This window comes from Arachis ipaensis, chromosome B8 (genome assembly GCF_059453495.1).
Source record: "Arachis ipaensis isolate K30076 ecotype BB chromosome B8, ASM5945349v1, whole genome shotgun sequence".
Taxonomy (NCBI): Eukaryota; Viridiplantae; Streptophyta; class Magnoliopsida; order Fabales; family Fabaceae; genus Arachis; species Arachis ipaensis.
Window position 1 is genome coordinate 123,379,464 of NC_142443.1, and position 20,757 is coordinate 123,400,220.

Here is a 20,757-nt window from a genome sequence, read left to right on the forward strand (position 1 = left end):
TTCATTGTGTAAGACACTCATGATCCATCTTAGCCCCATAGCCATGGTTCTAATTGTTGCTTGAGGATGAGCAAGCATTCTGAGTTTGGCAAGGGAAGGAGGAAGAATAGAGGAAAAAGGACAACAATAATGAAGATGAACTACAAGGTTGTAGAGTTCCTTTTCTCCTCATTTGTTTCCAGCACTTAAATTGCATGATTGTCTTCATCCTTTCTGTTTACATGTGTGTATGAATAAAGCATGACTTGAATCTTGATTTGCAACATGGTGCTGTGTCATTATGATTACCAACTTGAGTTTTGTGAATTCAAAAGCAACAAAGTATCATGATCATAAACAAACAAGGCATTAAAGAAGATTTTAGCATGTGCATAAAAGTATTGGGAAGCGAGTATGTTTGATTTTTGCTTAATTGCATTAGATTTTATTTAATTGAAGTTTTCATCTAGCACATTTTGTGAAATCTTTTAAAATCATGAAAACCTTGAAAGCAAATGCAAAATAAAGCAAGAAAAGAAAAAGGGAAAGAATGAGAAAGTTGAAGGCTCTGAGTACCAATGGCAATTTATTTGTTAAGTGCTTGTGGTGTTTATGTATCAAGCCAAATGCTTGAAAACAAAACACTTAGAAGTCAATGTTAGGCTCAAAGTGCAAAAGCACTCCCTCAAAGCTCAAGGCTCTGAGCATCAATGATTAGAGAGTCAAGAAAAGAAAAGAAACAAATGAGCTTAATGAAGTCCTCTAATCAAATGCTTGTGGTGCTTATGTATCAAGTGGTAATACTTGAAAACAAAGCATTTAGAAGTCGTAGCTTTGTTATCAACTCATGGGGCAAAGCACCCATAAGGAGAAGCTAATAAAAAAATCAAAAGCTTGTTTCAAGGAAGAAATATAAGAGAAAGACTTCATAAATTGAGCTAGATGGAAGCATCAATCATTTACATTTCTTTTGTGATTGTAGCATGCTTAGAAAACTAGCTTACCATGAACATTGAGTTGCTATTCTTCTTACCTTGGATTGTCAATCTCTATTGCATGATTCTTTTCTTGCTTGGGGACAAGCAAGGTTTAAGTTTGGTGTTGTGATGACATGTCATCATGTCATGTTTTTCTATGCTTTTTCATACAAGAAATTTATGATTAGTGCTTAAATATTGCATTCTTTGGTGCTTAAATGGTATATTTCTTTGATCTTTTGATTTGATAAACTTTGTAGGAAATAAGAAGAAAAAGAAGCAAAAAGAGCACAAAATAAGCTAAAAAGAAGAAAAGAGGAATTTTGGGCACACTTTGAAGTTGGAGCACACTTTGGAGGCTTAGGCCACGCTTCTAAAAGCGTGGCCCATGACCAAATCAAGGAAGAGAAGTGTGGCCCAAAGGAAGAGAAGCGTGGCCCAAAGGAAGAAAAGCGTGGCTCAAAACAAAGAGCAAGAGAGGACAAAAAGCTTGAGCCAAAGTTTGCCTCAAACTTTAGCTCAAACTTTTGGAAGAAAAGCTTGAGCCAACGTTTGCCTCAAACTTTTTGGCAAACGTTGGCATCACAAAACAAACACCCTGGAGGAAAAAGCTTGCGCCAACGTTTGCCTCAAGCTTTTTGGCAAACGTTGGCGCCACACCACAACAGCCTGAAGGGGGTATACTTCCAACAAGAATAACTTGAGCTACAGAGCTCCAAATGAGGTGATTCAAAAAGCAATGGAAAGTAGGAATCGAGAGCTTTCCAAGAATATATGGCACTGTATGGTGGACACTAAAATTGAGGGAGAAAACTGCCCCGCAATGAGCATAAATGAACATGGTGGCAACCTGCAGTGAGGCCAACTGACCTCTGCACCTTCGACGGAGTATAACTCGAGCTGTAGAGCTCCAAATGATGCGCTTCTAACGGAATTGGAAAGTAGACATTCAGAGCTTTCCAAAAATGTATAATAGTATGGGGTGGACAATATGTTTGAGCCTCCAGAACTGGCGTTTTCGACCACATTTGAGGCAAACTTTACCTCAAACGCTGCACACCAAGGCCAGCGACCTTGTCCTCTTCAAATGAGCATAACTTGAGTTGTAGATGTTCAATTGAGGTGATTCCAATTGGGTTAGAAAGCTGACATTCAGAGCTTTCTAACCATATATAATAGTCTATAGTGGACATGAAATTTGCAACGTTGACAAGCAGACAAAGTAGTACCCCAACATGCATGCAAGAAGGCCCAACGTTTGGCTAAAAGTTTGACCTCAAACTTTAGTCCAAACGTTGGTAGCAGCAAATAAGGGAAGCTGGTATAAAAAGTTTGAGTAAAAGTTTGCCTCAAACTTTTACTCAAACTTTTACTCAAACTTTTATGATTCATGGCCCGGTTCACAATGGGTTTCTCTCCAACTCCAAGAGCAATCAACAGAGGCTTTTGTCAACCCAATTCCATCAAGAGCAAGGGCCCAATTGACACCACTCAAAGGCACAAGAGATAGTTAGAATAGAAATTTCATTTTAATTGTAATTTGTTTTGAATTTCATTTTCATTTTGTAAAAATGCCTATAAATAGGCATCTGTTTCATTTTTATTGGGGGGCGAGCTCCACTAGGGAGCATTAGGAATACAGAGCTCTCTCTCTTTAGTTTTCTTTTCTTTGTTTTTAAGTCTTGGGTGGAGAATTGAAGGTGTTCTGTTTCATTCTCCCTCTGAGATTTCTCTCTGTTTACTTGCTGCATAATTTGAAGGAATTGTGATTTGAATCAAAACTCTCTTTACTGCTTTTCTCTCTATTTTCTTCTGCAATTATTCTCTGTTGGATCAAGGAAGGAATTGAGATCTAGACTTGGTCTCTAGTCTCATCCAACCCCTGAGATCTTCAACCTCTCATTCAGATTTTGCAATTGAGCCAAGTTGCTTTCTGTTTTAAATTTTTCAAGTGATTTTCCAAATCTGTTGAACCTACTACATCTTTTACTTCTCTGTTTGATTGCTATTTACACTTCCTTGTTTGCTTTCTTTAATTTCTCTGCACCCAATTCCCTTTACATTTGATGCAATTTACTTTTCTTGTCATTTAAGATTTTGCCAATTTACTTTTCTTGCAATTTAAGTTTCAATGCAATTTACTTTCTGCACTTTATAATTCCTTGTTATTTACATTCTGTTGCTTTAAGTTTCACCCAATCTCACTTCAATGTTAGCTTGACTAAACTAATCATCCACTAAAGTTGCTTGATCCATCAATCCCTGTGGGATCGACCTCACTCCCGTGAGTTTTATTACTTGATGCGACCCGGTGCACTTGCCGGTGAGTTTTGTGTTGGATCGTTTTCCGCACATCATTGCACACATGACCTAGGTGAGGTGAATGTTGTCGTCACATGCCTGACCCATCCCGAGGAGAATCGTCACGTCAAAGGCAACACCGTCGCATTAGAGAGCGTCGACGTATTCGTCGCGTCGGATGAGGGTCATCTTCATCGCCGTCCAAAAAGATCGTCAAAGGCAAAATCGTGTTTGTTGTAGTCCGATCTCTGTCACCGCCTCCAGCAAGTTCGTTCTTCATTGTAGTCGCCGGCCTCTTTGCCGTTGGCCTCTCTTCCTTTGGTAAGTCAGCCTCTGTGATTTTTGTGATTTTCATTTAGCTTGGAGCATTTGTTAATTATTATAGTATTGTTGTAACTATATAATTTTTTGTGATTTTATATTAGTTATTATCAGTGTCCTAATGATGAAAATTCTTGCTTGTGATTATGTCTCATATATGTGTCTCACTGCCTCTATTTGTTTTAATTGAAGCTATAGTATTTTCTTTGATAAAACAATTCTGCACAGTGACTAAAAGGATATTTGTGGATTTGTTTTGAGAATATGTGATAGTGGATAACTGAATGTTTGTGAATTTTGTTGATTTATTATTCGATTTTAACTTTTGATTGTTTTCTTCTTTTTGTTGTAGGATTCAAACAAATCGAAATTTTCCATCACTACCATTACATGATGAAAGATGATTAGAGAATTATGTTTTTAGAATGTGATAACTATGTTTAGTATTTAGATATGTTTAGTTATTTTTATGAATATGGTTGGTATTTGAACGGAGACAATATTTTTAGTTGTTACTATTTAAATATTTGAAGATTATCAAAATTATATTTGTAATGACAATTGAGGATTATATTTTTTTTTTCGTTTTTTAAAAATTCGCAAAGACCTAGATCTCCATTACTTGTCGTGGAGACAAGGATAGATTATGGAGGTGAGGCTCACTCCCCCTATAAAATCCATTGCCATTCCTAATTGTATTTTGAGAGGTTTAGGCGATGTGCAACTTTAGGAGTAGGAGTGAAATAATCTTACAAAGGATTCGAACGTACTTTAAGTAAAGAAGCTTAAAGCATTCCCACTAGATCAAATTCACAATTAACATCATCAATGCTAATTAGTGTATATATATATATATATATATCGATGCTTTTTTTTATTTTTGTATATCGACGCTTTCTTATCTTATGCGCTTCGAGTGTAATGACTATTATTGCTTTTGTTTATCCTTTTTTTACAGGCTCTTAGTTATATTATTCTTCGAATATATTTATGTATTTTTTGTTTTTTGATATCGTAATATCTCACCACCTCTGTTTTACGACTATAATGTAAGGCTTTATATGGCAGGGTGTTTCGAAAAAGATGATGGAGTTTGTGGCGTGTGAAGCAATGAGATTGAGAGAAGAGACTAAGAATGTGTTTTCTGAGAAAGGAGACATTGAGACTTTAGAGTGATGAGAAGGTTAGGGTTTATGCCTTTGTGCTAGAGGTGTTCGAGCTGAATTCTCTCACTGTTAAATTATGGTATTTTATATTTATATGCATACTATATGTGATTCGGTTGCACAAAGTGGAACTACAAACCGAACCGAACTGCACAAAAACTTATCTAAAATTCAAAATATCCAAAATTGAGCGGATTGTTTCAGTTTTTGTTTTGGATAGGTTCAAATTCAAGGTTTTTTTGAACCGATTTGAATATGAATATCCCTACCTTGATACTAACTCACAAATTCTCTACAACTAACACTAGATTAAAATAGCTCTTATACCAAATATAAATATAATCACCCACAATTAATTCGGCCAAGATTGCTCACTCACATAAACACCTTAACAATATACATAACATCAATATAATTTTTCTCAACAATAACATAACAATATACTGGGAAGGTGAACAAAACTATAATAATAATACATATTCATCTCTTTCTATTAACTCTCTTAATAAAAAAAAGTAAGGACTCTCAACATAATTTTATATTACTCTTGAATTTTACTTTCGTCCCTTCCCCTTCTCTTCTTACTCTTCTTATGCGTTCTACTTCTCTCTCGAACTCTCCATTTGTTTTCTTTTTTCTCTGTTTTTTTTTTTTTTTTGTGTGGTGTGTGTTTAATGTAAGTGAGAGGTGATGAGCGTGATTGATGAATGTGCATCTACATGAGTGAATGGTGAAAGGTGTATACGGGTTAAATAATAGAGGTGTGTATAAAAATAATGAATTTCGTCCGAGAATTAAGAAAAATATGTAATGGTAATAGTATAGGAATTTTACAAACTCTTTGGAATAAGATAATAAGTATTTAAATATAATTTCATAAAATTATTTTGGAAACACATAAATTTTTATTTGTTAGTATACTAAGGAGTTCAAATAATTATTCTGATTTAAAATCTAGAATAACCCAACTAATTTTATAAAATTGAATCTAAAATCTCAATTACTCAAATTAAATTGTGTCATTTTTATCATTTTTAATCACCTAAATTTTAATTTTAATTATGCAAATATCCAATTACAATAAAAATTACATAAGAGTATTAATTAACTTAAAATCAAAGTATCATAAAATCAATTTAATTATTTTTAATAAAATAGCTTCTAAAACTAAAAAGTTCAAGCTAATAAAATAAATAAATAACTTATTCATAATTGAATTTTTAAAAATAAGGGATGTTACACACTCCATGTTAAATGTATGTATTTATAGGAGATGAAAACTTGCATCAAATGGAGCAAGTTATATTTAAATAATTAAAATTTTTATTATTATATTAATTTATCTTTCACTTTTGTAAAGTAAGATGCTAAATATCTGTGACGTCATAATTTACATCATCTCTTTCACTTTTTAAATGTGTATGAATACTTGCAATTAAGATACCATTAGACAGTAGACATTTTGGGTTTTAATGCATCCTTTGAATCATCAAATTAAGTTGATATCACGGAAAAACCAAATCATATAAAGTTGCATTAGTTATATCCTTAAAAAAATGTCAAGTCTATGTTAAAAATACTGGTTGTTTTTTATCTGACGGAATATTTGGATAATCTTGGTATCTAATTAAATTTTTGGATGACTAATTTCTTATCCAATTAGAACCATGTTAATATCACATTGTATAGGAGAATTTTGACCAAAACAATTCATGTGAATATTTTCAGCTCACAAACTCTCTGCAGCTAGTACTTGATTAAACTAGCTCTGATACCAAACAAAAGTGTAGTCACCCACAATTAATTTGTCCAACATCACTCATGCAATAACTCGATTTTCTATAAAACGATTTCTTGAATTTTCTATATTATTTTGCTTTTTTACACTTTTTTTTCGTTGATTCTTTTCATAATTCCTATAAAACAAAGAAACGATCTTATGGATATCTATATTATATAAATTGTATAGGATTAAAAACGTATTTTTCTAATTTAAACATGCCCTAATATCATCTCACAAATTTTCTATAATTAACAATAGAATAAATTAGCTCTGATACCAAATATAAATACAATCACTTTGCGACAGCGACGGCGAGCAGCAGTCCTCCCTCTGTCGGCACCTTCCCCTCCTTTCTCTCCTTCCTTTCTTCTTCTTCCTCCACCCTCTCTTCTCCTTCTTCCCTTTACTCATCTTCTCTATCTATTTCTTTCTTCATGTGTTATCTGAGCGGGTTAAGTTAGTGTGTGTGTTTAATTTGAGAATTAGTATTATGGTTTGGTTAAAAGAGTAAGGATAGAATAGTTATTTTGATAAAATTAGAGGATAGAGTAGTAATTAAAAATCAAATATAATTTATTAAAATTATTTTAAGAACATGATTTATTTATAAACTCACTAATCTAATAAGCACTCCAAATTTAAATTAGAGATAATTCAATTAAATTCCTTTTGGTTTATAAAATTATACTAAAATTTTTAATTATTTTTTAATTCTTAAAACTTTAAATTTTAAATAAAAAAATATCCAATAATAATAAAAATTAGGAGTCCAAAATAATTATAAACTAGAAGTATCAAGAATTTTATTTAATTACTTTAAGTAAAATAATTTTTTGAAAATTAAATTCTAAACAAATATAATAAATAGTAAATAACTCATTATTTGATTTTTAAAAGTTTGGGGTCCTACAAAAAATACTGATTTTTTTTCATTTGATGAAATATTTAGATGATCTTAGTATTTAATTAAAGCCTTAAATGTCCAATTTTTTATCCAATTAGAACACTTTGTATAGAAGAATTTTGGTCAAAACAACTCACGTAAACTATTTCAGCACCTTTTTTCTTTAATTCTTCCTATAAATTCTACAAAATATAAACAGTCTTATGGATGTCTAAAATGCATGAAATATAAGATTTAAAAATATATTTTTTTAAATTAAACTTGTTTAGATACCAGCTCACACACTATATATAACTAGTACTTGATTAAACTAGTTCTGATACCAAATGTAAATATAATCACTCACAATTAATTTGCCTAGGATCGCTCATGTAAGAACTCAATTTTCTATAAAACGATTACTCGAATTTCTATATTGCTTGCTCCTTTTGCACCTCTTTTCTTTGATTCTTTTCCTAATTTCTGTAAAACAAAGAAATAATCTAATGTATACCTATATTATTATATGAATTATATGGGGTTAAAAACTTATTTTTCTACTTTAAACATACTCTGATAATAGCTTACAAATTTTCTATAACTAACACTAGATTAAACTAACTTTGATACCAAATATAAGTACAATTACTCTGCATCGGCGATGGCAAGCGGCGGTCCTCCGTCCGCTGGCGCCTTCCCCTCCTTTCTTTCCTTCCTGCCTTCTTCTTTCTCTACCCTCTATTCTCTTTTCACCCTTTACCTATTCTCTCCCTCAATTTTTTTTATGTGTTGTGCGAGAGAGTTAGGTGTAATGACTCGTATTTTTTAAAATCTGAATATAAATAAGTTATAATTTTTGGGGTAAAATATACTTTTTGTCCCTAAAATTTAATAAAAGTTTCAAAAATATCTCTAAGTTTTATTTTGTTTCAATTTTGTCCCAAAAGTTTTCGATTTGCATCAAATATACCCTCGACGGCTAAATTTTCAAAAAAATTTAAGACCAATCTAACAATAATGTATGAAAATTATGCTTGATTTGCTTGTATTGAGGGTTGTTCTTATGAAATTGTTGTTGAATTGGTCTTAAATTTTTTGAAAAATTAGCCGTCAGGGGTATATTTGATGCAAATCGAAAACTTTTGGGACAAATTTGAAACAAAATAAAACTTAGGGGTATTTTTGAAACTTTTGTAAAACTTCAAGGATAAAAAATATACTTTACCCTAATTTTTTTATTAAGTTTGAGCTTTATATTCTTAAAAACTAATTTATTAAGGATAATTAAATTAATTTTATGAATACTTTGAATTTAAATTAATTAATATTTTTGTTCAATTTTATTGTAAGTGGATATTTTATATAATTAAAATTAAAATTTTGATGATGAAAAAATAAAAAAAAAACTACACGATTTAGTTTAGATAATTGATATTTTAGATTTAAACTATCTTTTATAAAATGTGATTAACATATTCATTTTAAAATTTAAAATTTAAAATAATTATTTAAACTCATTGGTATTTTGATGAATAAAATTTTATGTATTTCCAAAGTAATTTTATAGTATTATATTTTAATCTTAAATTATTATTTTATCCTAAAGATTTTTGTAAAATTTTTATATTACCTATCTATATTTTACTCTAACCCTAACCCTAAAATCAGCTACACACACTCAACATTCTCTCACACTGGTTACTCACACGCTAATATGCGCACACATACCCTTCACATTCATCTCTCACTTACTGAGCCACGTTTCTTCATTTTTTGCCTTTTATCTACCAAACAACACACACCACAACAACACATACATAGATTGAGAGAAGAAAGAAACAAAAGAATAGAGAAGGAGAGAGAACTCAAGGACAGAGAGAGAATTCGAGAGAGACAGAGAAGAGAAGAGATGCGAAAATAAGAAGAAGGAGGCATTACATTAGGTGAGTGTGTGTTTAATTTAAAAATTAGGGTTAGAATTTTTATTAAAAGAGTAAGGGTAGAATAAATATTTTGATAAAATAAATAAGTATTCATTAGGGTTAGTTTTTTAAAGTATTGTTGGTTCTTAAAAAATAAATAAGTTATTTTTTAATAAAAATACTTTATTTTTGGAAAAAGAAAAGACTTTTTCACTCAATAAAGTTAATTCAAACAAATATTTTGTCCAAAAAAGATTTGAAAAAATAATGTATAAAAATTTTAAAGTAATTGAGTATCTAATATGAATCACTGTTTGAACATAAAAAAAACTTACAAAAATAATATTTAAAATTCTTAGATTGGTAAACAGTCAATATAAGTTATTACTTACACCTAAAAAGGACTGAAGAAATAATATTTATGATTCTTAGGTTCATATCCTGAGAAAACTTTAAAAAAAATATTCATTGTACATTTATTTCATTATTTCTTTTTATGCTTTTGAATAAATAAAATAAATTATTTTAATTCATTTGAAACTTTTAATTTTCATAGTTACTACATTAATAAATCAAACTAAAAAGGGATCTGATGTCTAATTTAATTTTGACAACCACCATATTTTAATATTTAAAATGTTAAAAATATTTCTATTTACAAGTAAATTTTTAATGAAAATAATTTTATCAAGAATAAAATTATAAAAGAGGATAATTTAATTCATTTAAAAGTTATTTCAAACCAAAAAATTAAATTCAATTCTACTAATATATTAAAGTCATTCTAAATGATGAAATTGAAATTAAATAAAAAAAAATTCTTTTCATAATAGAATATAATTCTTTTTCATATAAAAAAGTTTTTCAAATTGCTTTTTAAATATCTAGACTTATTTAAGATATTTTAGAAAATATTTTGGTAGTTTAACTAGGAGTTTTGAAATAAAAGATAAGCAAAATAGAATTTTCGCCTCACACTCAAGAGCGCTATATATATATATATATATATATATATATATATATATATATATATATATATAACAAAAGTATAAACATAAATCCTGTTTTTTCGAAATTAATCTCTAAGAGCAATATACAAATTAATATACAAAAGTCGAGAATATATATATATTTGCTAAGCACAAAATAAAATTCCAAAAGAGTCTTTGATTTCCAAAAAGAATCCAGCATGCTCAGCGAGGTGCGTTATGTCCTGTATTTGAAAATAACAATTTCTGGAATGGGTGAGAACCAAAAGGTTCCCAGCAAAATAACAATTCTAAATAAAGACGATGTAAAACTACCCAAACCCGCTAGACAATCCTAAACTCCAACAACCAAGATCCAAGCCTAGGGTTATACTAATCTAAAATAGGGTAATATAAGCTAAACCATTCGCTAACCAAAGATCCATTATCTAACGTTCCTTTAACACTCATCTTAGCCTATCTCTTTTCAGTTCAATACCACAAAATTTTGGTATTAATTTGAGTGAATGTAATCAGTAGAAGCAAACACAATCAAAAACAATTATAACATATACAACAATTAGCAATTAAATAGGGATATACACGTAGGCATACTAAAATAATGCACACTCAAACAATTTCACATAAATGCATATGATGTATGCCTGTTCTACTGGCCATGAGCTCATGTGTCGATTACATTGCCAGAACCTTATACATCTAGTAGATAACCCGGACATTTTTTATCTATCGTGCATCCTTAGGAGGCATTACCCTGGACTTATCACATGCGGTCTAAGAGAGATTAGTGCCTGTCACCTTCTTCTGGAGGCATCTATTCGGAAATCGCAAGCCTGGCCACCCTTGCAATCAGAGAGAGCCACAAAATAAGCAGGATCAACCATCGTCCTTGTTTTGGCATATCTCAGCTCAGCACAAACAAAATTTACCACTGTCTTTGCCACGTCCTTGCCAAGAGCAAACAGCAGTCAAAAAGCAAGTGGGTTATACCACTGACCTTGCCAGAATACATCTCAATTCATCATTAGTCTTATCATTCATGTGTTATGTCAATTTAATATTCAATAAGTTCATTATGTTACTCACAAGTTTTCATCAACCCATCATTACCTTTGACACTCCAATCCACAATCTTATTCAAATTTATTAATTTCATCCCTTAATTATGCTCACACTCATTTTCAAGCCTAAAAACTAGCTATCGGACCTTAATTGGGGGTTACGAAAGTTTACAAGTTTGGCGAAAAAGTCAAACAGTCAAAAACAGAGTTTAATTGAAAAATAAGAACTTATGTGTATGCATCACACTTGTGCGTATGCACAAATCAGAAGTACGTCCCAGCTTATACGTACGCATGATCCCTAGTGTGCAGGCACAACTTGAAAAATTCCTGGAGGTGCATACGCACGAGTCTTTTTACTCATTCTGCCCTGTGTGTGGACACCATTGCATGCGTGAGCACATAGGCTAAAATTTTGGATTTTTCTGCAATTTTTTAGAATTCAGCTCAAAAACCTCAGTTTTCAAACATTTATAACTTCCTCTACAAAAATCACTTTTTCCTCATTCTTAAATGGTTTTAAAGGTCTTTTTATTATCTTTAATTTAAGAGAACTCTCATTCAACTCTAAACTCCGAGCACCAAGTTATGACCCATCAAAATTGATTAAAAACTGATTTTTACCAAATTTACATCAATGCTCATTTTCACCAATTTTCCATCCAACTCAATTCCAAATCATACCAAAACCTTTACTAAGCATTCTTAACACTCATTCACCATTTCCTAACCAATCAACATCTAATTAACCAATTTCAATCTGCCAATCATTTCTAAAATTTTCCGTCAATAATCAAACCAACAATCCATTCATATAACCAAATTCTCATTATCCCACCACAATTCACTCATGGCAAATTCATCACTTACCGTGACTTACCAAATAGGAAATATCTCATCCTATCTCATCCTCTGGTCCAATTTTCATATTAATTTCCATCATAATTAAGCATACCACAATTCATATTCAATTCAACTCATTCATATACACATTTATATCACTCAATAACTACTAAATTCACAAATCACAACTAATTAACACAACATCAAACAATTCCATCAATCCTGTCTTAGGGACAATTGACCTAGGTTTTCACATAGTTTTACATAATGCCTACTTGAAACTAAAACTCGTACCTCTAGATGACGGTTCCTCCAACACTTTGCGTTCCTCCGGAAAACTCCAACGTCCACCAAAATCTCATCACTTCGATTTGCAACTCAACTCCACGCCAAATCAATGCCAAAGCCAATTTCAAACAAGCCAAGCTAATCCATATAATCTAATCACAACAATAACTCAATATTCACACTAGAGTTCTTATTCAAAATTAGGGATAACAAAGAGATTGAATTTCTTTACCTTGTACCACTCAATCTTGGGTCAAAATCCCACGTGAAATTGTTCTTGAATTTCCCCTCAAGTATCAAAATCACAATTCTCTCAACAATTTATCTTAAAAACACGAAATTGAAGGAAACAGAACACTGGAAAAGGATTTCGTGTTTACTCATCACAATGTTTAGATAGAATTGAAGAGGGATTCGAGATGAACGTGTGGCCACAAATAACTCATCAATCGAAGCTCCGAATTGAAAATTATGAGGATTTAAAGATGATGATGAATAGTGACATTTGGAGATTTTTGGTTCTTCACTCTCCTCTTTTTCTCAGCTGCTCTCCCTCACTAGAATGGGGTTATGGGTGCTGAAAGTGAAATGTTGAGGGTGTTATAAGTATGGACTTGGGCCTCGCGAGGCCAGACCCAATCATTTTAGTTCGTTGGCCCAACTTTAGACTAAAACTTTTAAGATTAGTGTTTTAATTCACATTCTAGATATTTTTATTTTCTCTAATTATAAATTTTAAATTCTTAACCTTCTTTACTCATAATTAATTTATTAATTACAATTTAATCAGATTTTACAAAGAATCTCATAATCTATTTTTTTTTTAAAAAAAAAACCAAAACTTTCTAGTAGATCCCAACACATTCTGCTATATATAAGTTCAAACACTCAAAAAACTTATAAATTCTTTTTTTTTTTTTTTAAAGAATCAAACGCAATTCAATTCCTTTTTCGTCTGCTTTTACCGAATTCAGTTAGTTGAAAACCATTTTCAGCAATACTCATGTACTGGCCAAATTATACAAGGTGGATAAGATACGGCCTTGCTAAGAAATACATGGCAACAAATGGAATTTGTAAATGAATTATCAAATATACAGGTAAACAAGATGTACAGTTCTTGGAAAAAAGAAAAGGGAAAAAAAACCAACAGAAAAACTTACGGCAAAATAGGAACATATTTAATCACCAATCGTTTGGAATTAGGAAGCATTAATTACAATTGACTATGCTACATGTACACCAAAATCAGCCACCAAAGTCAGCTACCAGTATAAAATACATATTAAAATATAAATACACATTAAAAATAAATTAAACCACATATGCATTTATACACAAATACTAATTTTAGTAGCTGATTTTGGTGTACAAATAGCATTTTTAAATTACAATTTACCTTCAAACTTTTATGCCATGGCACTTTAGTTTCTCGTTTACCAAGATAAAGATCAAAGTGAATATTACTTTGCAATATCTTGTAATGCATAACAACGCCTAGTCTTTTATCTTCTGGACTCCAGCCCATCGAGCAAAATCCACCCACCTACTTACACGTGTGTAAAAAGGCAATGAGAAGGGAAGGGAATGCATTTATGGCAGCATAATAACAATAACAATAGTAAATCAATTGACGTAAATGAATAATCTTACAGAAGAGAACCCCAGTAAGTGTTGGCAGTTCTAACAGCAAAGTAAGCTGCACTTAGCATAAGCTTGTTTTGCCTTAGCAGCGGTTCTAGAATCCGTTGCTCAATAATTCCTGCAAGTATTTGGTACCTGATCACAAACACAAACACAAATCCTTATTAGACCTTAATTTTATATATCATATAGTTAATATTCAGAGAATACATCACTGTTTACTTCATTTTCGCAAGAGAAGACTTTTCAACCATCCATATTTCCTTTTTTACTTTAATATGATGTTAAAACAATATATGCATACATTAGTAACGTTCTTTAAATCTCAATATATAAGGAATAGATCACTATGCATAAGCTCTTTAAATCATCTTTTGTAATGTAGTCTGATATATATCTATCATAAAGGTAAAAAAAAGAAGCCGGTTGTACAAGCATTCTACGTTAACAGAGTTTGGAGAAGGGCCGCACCCAAAGGATGTAATATACGCAGTCTAATACGATAGTTACATCAGTGATTATTTCCATGGCTTAAACCCAAGATCTTGAGGTCACATGGAGACATCTCAACCGTTGCTCTAGGACTTTCCCTCATCAAAGGTAATGGCAGGAAATCTTTTACCCAGTAATTGATTAGATCATAGTCACACTGATATAATAGGAGAATGGATCCTCTCAATTGTTAAAAAAAATTGAGGGAGTAAAATGTGATATCTAACCCTTCATTATTCTTTCTCTCATATTTTTTTTTAATCTCATTTATAAAATTAATAGAGAAATATCACACTTTACTCCCTCAATTGTTAAAAAAATTTAAGAGGATCCATTCTCATAATCGCTCTTTTAAAATGCTGCATAGTTACTATAGTTACTTGTTTTTATTTTTTGAGTGGTTAGTTGTTTCTAGACAGCTAATATTTCTACAGTAACTCCGTTATATTGATATAACTGAAGATACTACTATAAAAAGGATTCACTATAACAAGTGAGAAATCCCAATGTCAGCACTCAGCATTAGAAATAGGTTCATTTTATCATATAGTCTGTTTAACTTCTTGTTCCAGTGTTTTGTTGATAAATCCCTTGCTTTCCCCATAATTAAGATATATCTACTATATATAGAGATTCACCAAGGTATATGAGGTTAGATGGAAAGGGTTGTCCTTTTCATTACAGGTTTAACCTGAATCACTGACAAAGTCACAAGACTAAATAATCCTCGTTCAACAAGAGAGAGCAGGAATTATGTCATTTCCTGGAACTGCTTTCCTAGAGAAGGGAGTTCCAAAAGAGAGAATTAGACATTTTGTAGGGACAGCTGGCAGCATGTGATTGGGAGGTAGAAATTCAGGAAATGCATATGCAGGTTGGTTGAGGTGAGTTGGGTATCGACTGTGATTTCAGGAGACGAATCAGAAGTGCATTCTGATTTGTTTCTATATGTTCTCTCAGATTTCTGTTTTGGCTTGCATAAACTATTATGTTATTCTGCTACTTAAATCAGAAAACAGCCAGTTATAAATTATGATATAGAAATCATAAAATGCCATCAATGGTGTTTTGTGTAAGGCAGCATATTCTATTTGTGTAGCACTGCTGATATGGGATTTCAGACGGCGTGACAAGAAACTTGTATGAAACGTTTTCTCATTATATTCGGATATTTATTTAATTCATACACGACAATAATGCATTCATCCATTCACTATTTCATGTAGTTTCTTGATTATGATATCCAAATCCATCAAAGACATATTGAAAGCAAAAACGAAATTAACAGAAAACAGGGCTAAAGGACATTTATAATACATGGTTCGGCTAGAATGAATACCTGATGTTGCTAACCACCACCATGTAAACTCCGTATGCGACACTGGTTGATATTACAGGTAAGTTCTCAATCTCAGCAGGCAATTTTTTTTTAACAACCTTCTGTGCATTGATCAATGCATTTGTAATGCTTATACCAATCTGAAAAGGCACATCCACCAGTTATATCACCAGGGTATAGCTACTATTATTCCATTTCATTAATTAACTAACTTCTGGTAATTGGCATGTTCAATAGAAGATAAAACACATTTCTATAGGATATCTGTTTGGCTCGGTCCCTCTTACAAATAACATGGACCAAGGAAGAGGCAACCTCAAAGGCAATGTGTTCAGAATAAATTTTGATATCTCATGTACGTTCTCCATTAAATATGATACATATCTGAAATATTTCCTATATATTCTTTTCGGTTCTTCTTTTTCCATGTTGCCTAGGTGGTCTATATACTATATCATGTGATTCAAGCACTCCATAAATTCTTTTGTTAATGAATGGAAGTGAAGTAGGAAGCAAGTCAATTTGGAAATAAAATGGCTTTGCCTGATTAGCAAGCAAGGCAATGAAAATGGTGCAGGAAATACAAAATCAAGGTCACGGGTTCAAGCCTTTGAATCAGCCACTCATGCAAATTATTAGGTTAGGCTGCCTATATTACACCCTTTGGGTGCATCCCTTCCCCGAATCTTGCGTTAATGCAGAATGCTTATGCACCTACTGCCCTTTTATTATCTTTTTTCTTAGTTCGGTATTTTGAAGAGTGATCTAATTGAATTAGAGCAATTTCTGCTGATGTACCCCAAAAACAGAACAAGCTAAAATGGAACTTTTGTGAAGAATGTAAGGTGCTAATTTACCAGTGATGCACCAGTCCCGACAACAAATAGTTTTGCCCCATTCCGCTGCATAAGAGATGGAAATGATCATCACTTTCAAAAAAATAACTATTTTGCTAGCTTTAAATGATCCAACACATACCACTATAGCGCCTATTCGTTGTATAAGTGTATATGATGTTCCAGCCAAAGCCACCTGTTGAGAAACTGAAATATAATCAACATTTAATTGTACCACAACTACTATAGTTATCATGGTTGTATCACAGCTAAAACAAAAACATGCAAAAAAAAAAAAGTACAATGAAAAGCATTTTCAGGATGCTTACCTGAAAAGCATTCTCAGGACAGCCATAGAAGAATTTAGCAATAGGTCCAGCACTAACTGCTGGAGGGCGTTTGAGAGGAACTGCAGGAGCAGGAAACCATACAAGCACGAAACCTGTTACAATGCCTGTTACCTAAGATTAATTTAAAAAGTGAATTAGACAATGTTGAATTCTCACTAAGCTGAGCTAACTAATTCTTCAGACTGCAAGAAATTTAGCATTAATTCATCAAAATTTTATATGACCAGTACAAAAGGGAACATGTGAATGCAAGCAACTTCTAGCAATGAAGGGGATAAACAATATACATTGATTTTGAATGTAGCAGGCTTCCATATATATTCTCAACGAAACTGGAACTTCAAACAAGTTATTCTTTTCAATAATATATCGGTCCATATATGTTTAAGCATGTATAAATTTAAGTTCAATACTGATTTCATTTTAGAGGCAAGAAGGAGAAGAAGCGATCAGATGGCATGTTAAACTGTTGTTGAGGTATATGACTCATTTCAATGGTTAAACTACCAGGCATTAAGTACTTGAACTAAGATATCATATCATACAACTTATAATTTACCAAACTTCTATATCTAACCCTGTTCTTTGTCTTAGACTTCACCAGTTAGCCCAAATTCACCTGGATAGTGTAAGACTATGTAGCACAGCATCATTTGCAGCACCAGAACAGATGTTAATGTATTGTAAAATATAAACACAAGTTTGTGCGAATTACATAGTCTTTGTCCTTCTGAATTATTGTCAAAAGTCAGATTAAAGATGGAATATATATATATATATATATATATATATATATATATATATATATATATATATAGACCATAGCATTTCAAACCCAAAGTTAGGTGAGTGGCTGTAAATTTCTAAAATTCCTTTGTTAGGTAAATAGGTAATAACCATGAGTGAAAAGATAAAGCTAAAGAAAGAAGACTATATTTTTCACAAGCATACCACATTGGCAACAACAAAATCCAGCTCCTTAGTAAATTTTTCTTTACGCCGCTCCAGTTCTGCAGCAGCCTGAAAACGCACACAAGATATCAGAGATAGATGCATCTGATTCAGAAAAACCCCAAATGGAAAGACATGAACGATAAAATTTTATGAAAAAAATAATATGAACAAGATATAAGCACTCCCAATTAGCTTTCAAATACATTAATTCTATTGAAATTATGCAATAATCAACATGGTGACAACTGACAGTTAGTCTTTACTAAATCAACACAAGAACAAATTAGTCCCTAATAAAAGATTAATATACAAGCAAATTAATCCGTAAGAAATATTTTGTTAACACTAGTTAAGCAGCTTATTAACAACACCACGTTCATTATTCGAGCACCACTGACTAGTAAAAAATATCTTTTTGAGGTTAATTTGCCAACTATCTAACTTTTAAGGGATCAAATTGGTGGTTCCTCAAGAGGGGAAATACTAATAGCGAAGGTGTTATGGAAAAAAAAAAAAAGTTCAGAGTTTGTTTGAAATGTTAGGAATTAGAATTTACTTAAGAATTGAATTTTTTTTGTATTTTAAAACAACTAAAAATAAATTTTTTAAATTTTTTTATTTATAAATCAAATCAAAAGGCTTACACTTTTTTAAAATTTAAATTTTATTTTATTAAAATATTATAATCATGTCAAATAATAAAATTTAATTTTAAATAAAAATAAATTCTTTTTTTAATAAAATAAAATTCTTTTATGATGTTAAATAATTTTTAAACAAGCTCTAAACTAAATGAAGGAAGAGGACTAATGCCAAGCAAAGTACTAGAGGGATACTATAAATTTTTAATTCTATCACATATTGACATATTCCTAAAATTATTTATCCCTGAGCTCCGTTGCTGTTGAAGAAAATTACAGTGAACCACCATTCTCTATCCCACAAAAGTGACCATTTCTCTAAAAAAAAAAAAAAATACGAATGTGGCCCCAAACACCAATAATACTTGACAAAATATCCCGAAAATGCTTTTACTTACACTTTAAGTTTGAGGTGAATAATATTAAGTGTTTTAAAATTTTTTACTAATACTTACTGAGTTCTAAACACTAAAAAGAACTAAATTTTAAATACTAAATTTAAATTCTAATAGCATAAAACTAACATATTAGTTTAAAATGTTAACTAATATTAATCAAATATTGATTCCCTAATATTTTTCTTTCAATTATTTCGTCAAAAATTAAATTGTTAGCATTACACTCTTTTGGTGGATAGATTGGCATTTTACAAAAGAAAATTAAAAAAATATATATTCTATGCATATTAAAAAGTAATTATTAAATTAATTATTATATAATTGTATATTTATATATGTATATAGTTTTAAATTAAATAATCGAATTTTATAATAAAATAATCAAATTTAAAATAAAAAATTATTCAAAATATCAAATATATATTTCTATAATTTATAATTGGTGGCTCATTTTGTTTTTGAGATTGTTTGGTGTGAACAGGCTTCGGTTCATAACGTTATCTTATTTTAGCAATCATCATCACATTCATAAAATAAGAATGCAAAAGATAAAAAACCTTTGTAAAGATGACAACAACACACTCCATGACAAGCTTGGCTAAGAACAAATCATCCGCTAGCAACCTCTCCTTAAATCCTCCGAACTTCAGCAACCACCGCATCCCGGCCGACTTCTCAAACTCGAAGTACCTCTGCAGTATCAATCCCGGCACCCGCCCCGCCGCCACAGCTGCTGCCAAATCCGCCGGCAGACTCTCCGGCGACCTTCCGGCCTCCGCCAGCACTAGCATGGCCTCTTCCCTGTTCATGTCCCGTTCTTCCTCATCTTCACCACTACCGCCGCTGCCGCCCCCTCCGCCGCCGTTCCCGGGGGGTCCGCCGCCATTTCCAGTTGAGAAAACGACGGTAGCTGGAGAATGGAGAAAATTGGTGTGCGTGAGGATGGGTTCACATGAGCGATTGAGCTTGGACTTGAAGAGGATGAAGGTCCTATGGTAGGTTATGATGGTGAAGCTCTGTAGAGAAGAGTGGCCGCAATGGTAGAAGTTGGCTTGGGTGTGAGGGCGAAGAGAGAAAGTGCGCGCGGAGATATGGGAGAAGGAAGCCATGGCCATTTTAGAGAGAGGAGTTGATGGCAGTCAAAAATGGAGGGATTATGGAGGGAGAGACACAATTTGATAAGCTACTTGTTCATTTGGTCTATTGTCGCGCGACCCATTCGGACAACACGAACTAAATTATTGGTAACAAATAACAATGGATAAAATTATGAGAGAAAAGGGGAAATAAGTTTTTAACTTTTTTATTCATAAATATTTAAGTTTTGTAAATTTAAAAATATATTTAAATTTTTAATTTTTTTAAAATTTAGATCTATCGATTTTTTATATTTATTTGAGTCTGTTAGATCTAATGGAAAAATTAAACATAACTGCCATTATACTGATTTGGTTGATACGAATGTATATGTGGGAAAATTTTTAAAATTGGACAAATTAGACATAAAGATCGATGTATCCAAATTTTGAAGAAGTAAAAATCTTAAATGTATTTTTAAATTTTAAAAGATATAAATGTTTGCTTACCAAA

The 20,757-nt window shown here is 31.7% G+C and overlaps 1 protein-coding gene and 1 long non-coding RNA gene across 2 annotated transcripts; both read right to left on the reverse strand.

Annotated features, from left to right (window-relative positions):
• Positions 1–10,908: 10,908 nt before the first annotated feature.
• LOC148549706 (uncharacterized) lies at positions 10,909–13,294 on the reverse strand. Its single transcript, XR_015896635.1, has 3 exons — positions 12,746–13,294; positions 12,520–12,665; positions 10,909–11,268 (listed from the first exon to the last, which is right to left on the reverse strand). It is a non-coding gene; the product is annotated as an uncharacterized LOC148549706 (long non-coding RNA).
• Positions 13,295–13,672: 378 nt separating this feature from the next.
• LOC107612036 (protein RETICULATA-RELATED 4, chloroplastic) lies at positions 13,673–20,412 on the reverse strand. The gene is made up of 8 exons (XM_016313874.3): positions 19,725–20,412; positions 18,126–18,194; positions 17,154–17,285; positions 16,967–17,020; positions 16,846–16,890; positions 15,989–16,128; positions 14,167–14,292; positions 13,673–14,059 (listed from the first exon to the last, which is right to left on the reverse strand). Exons 1-8 carry the CDS (start codon positions 20,280–20,282, stop codon positions 14,011–14,013), a joined length of 1,173 nt encoding a protein of 390 aa, XP_016169360.2. The 5' UTR covers positions 20,283–20,412; the 3' UTR covers positions 13,673–14,010.
• Between the last annotated feature and the right edge of the window lie 345 nt (positions 20,413–20,757).

Coding starts and splice junctions, on each gene's coding strand:
- LOC107612036 (XM_016313874.3), bottom strand. CDS start 20,282: ATGGCCATGGCTTCCTTCTCCCATATCTCCGCGCGCACTTTCTCTCTT. Junction 14,293..15,988: donor GTGGTGGTTAGCAACATCAG/GTATTCATTCTA, acceptor GTTTGTGATCAG/GTACCAAATACTTGCAGGAA. Junction 14,060..14,166: donor ACTTACTGGGGTTCTCTTCT/GTAAGATTATTC, acceptor ACGTGTAAGTAG/GTGGGTGGATTTTGCTCGAT.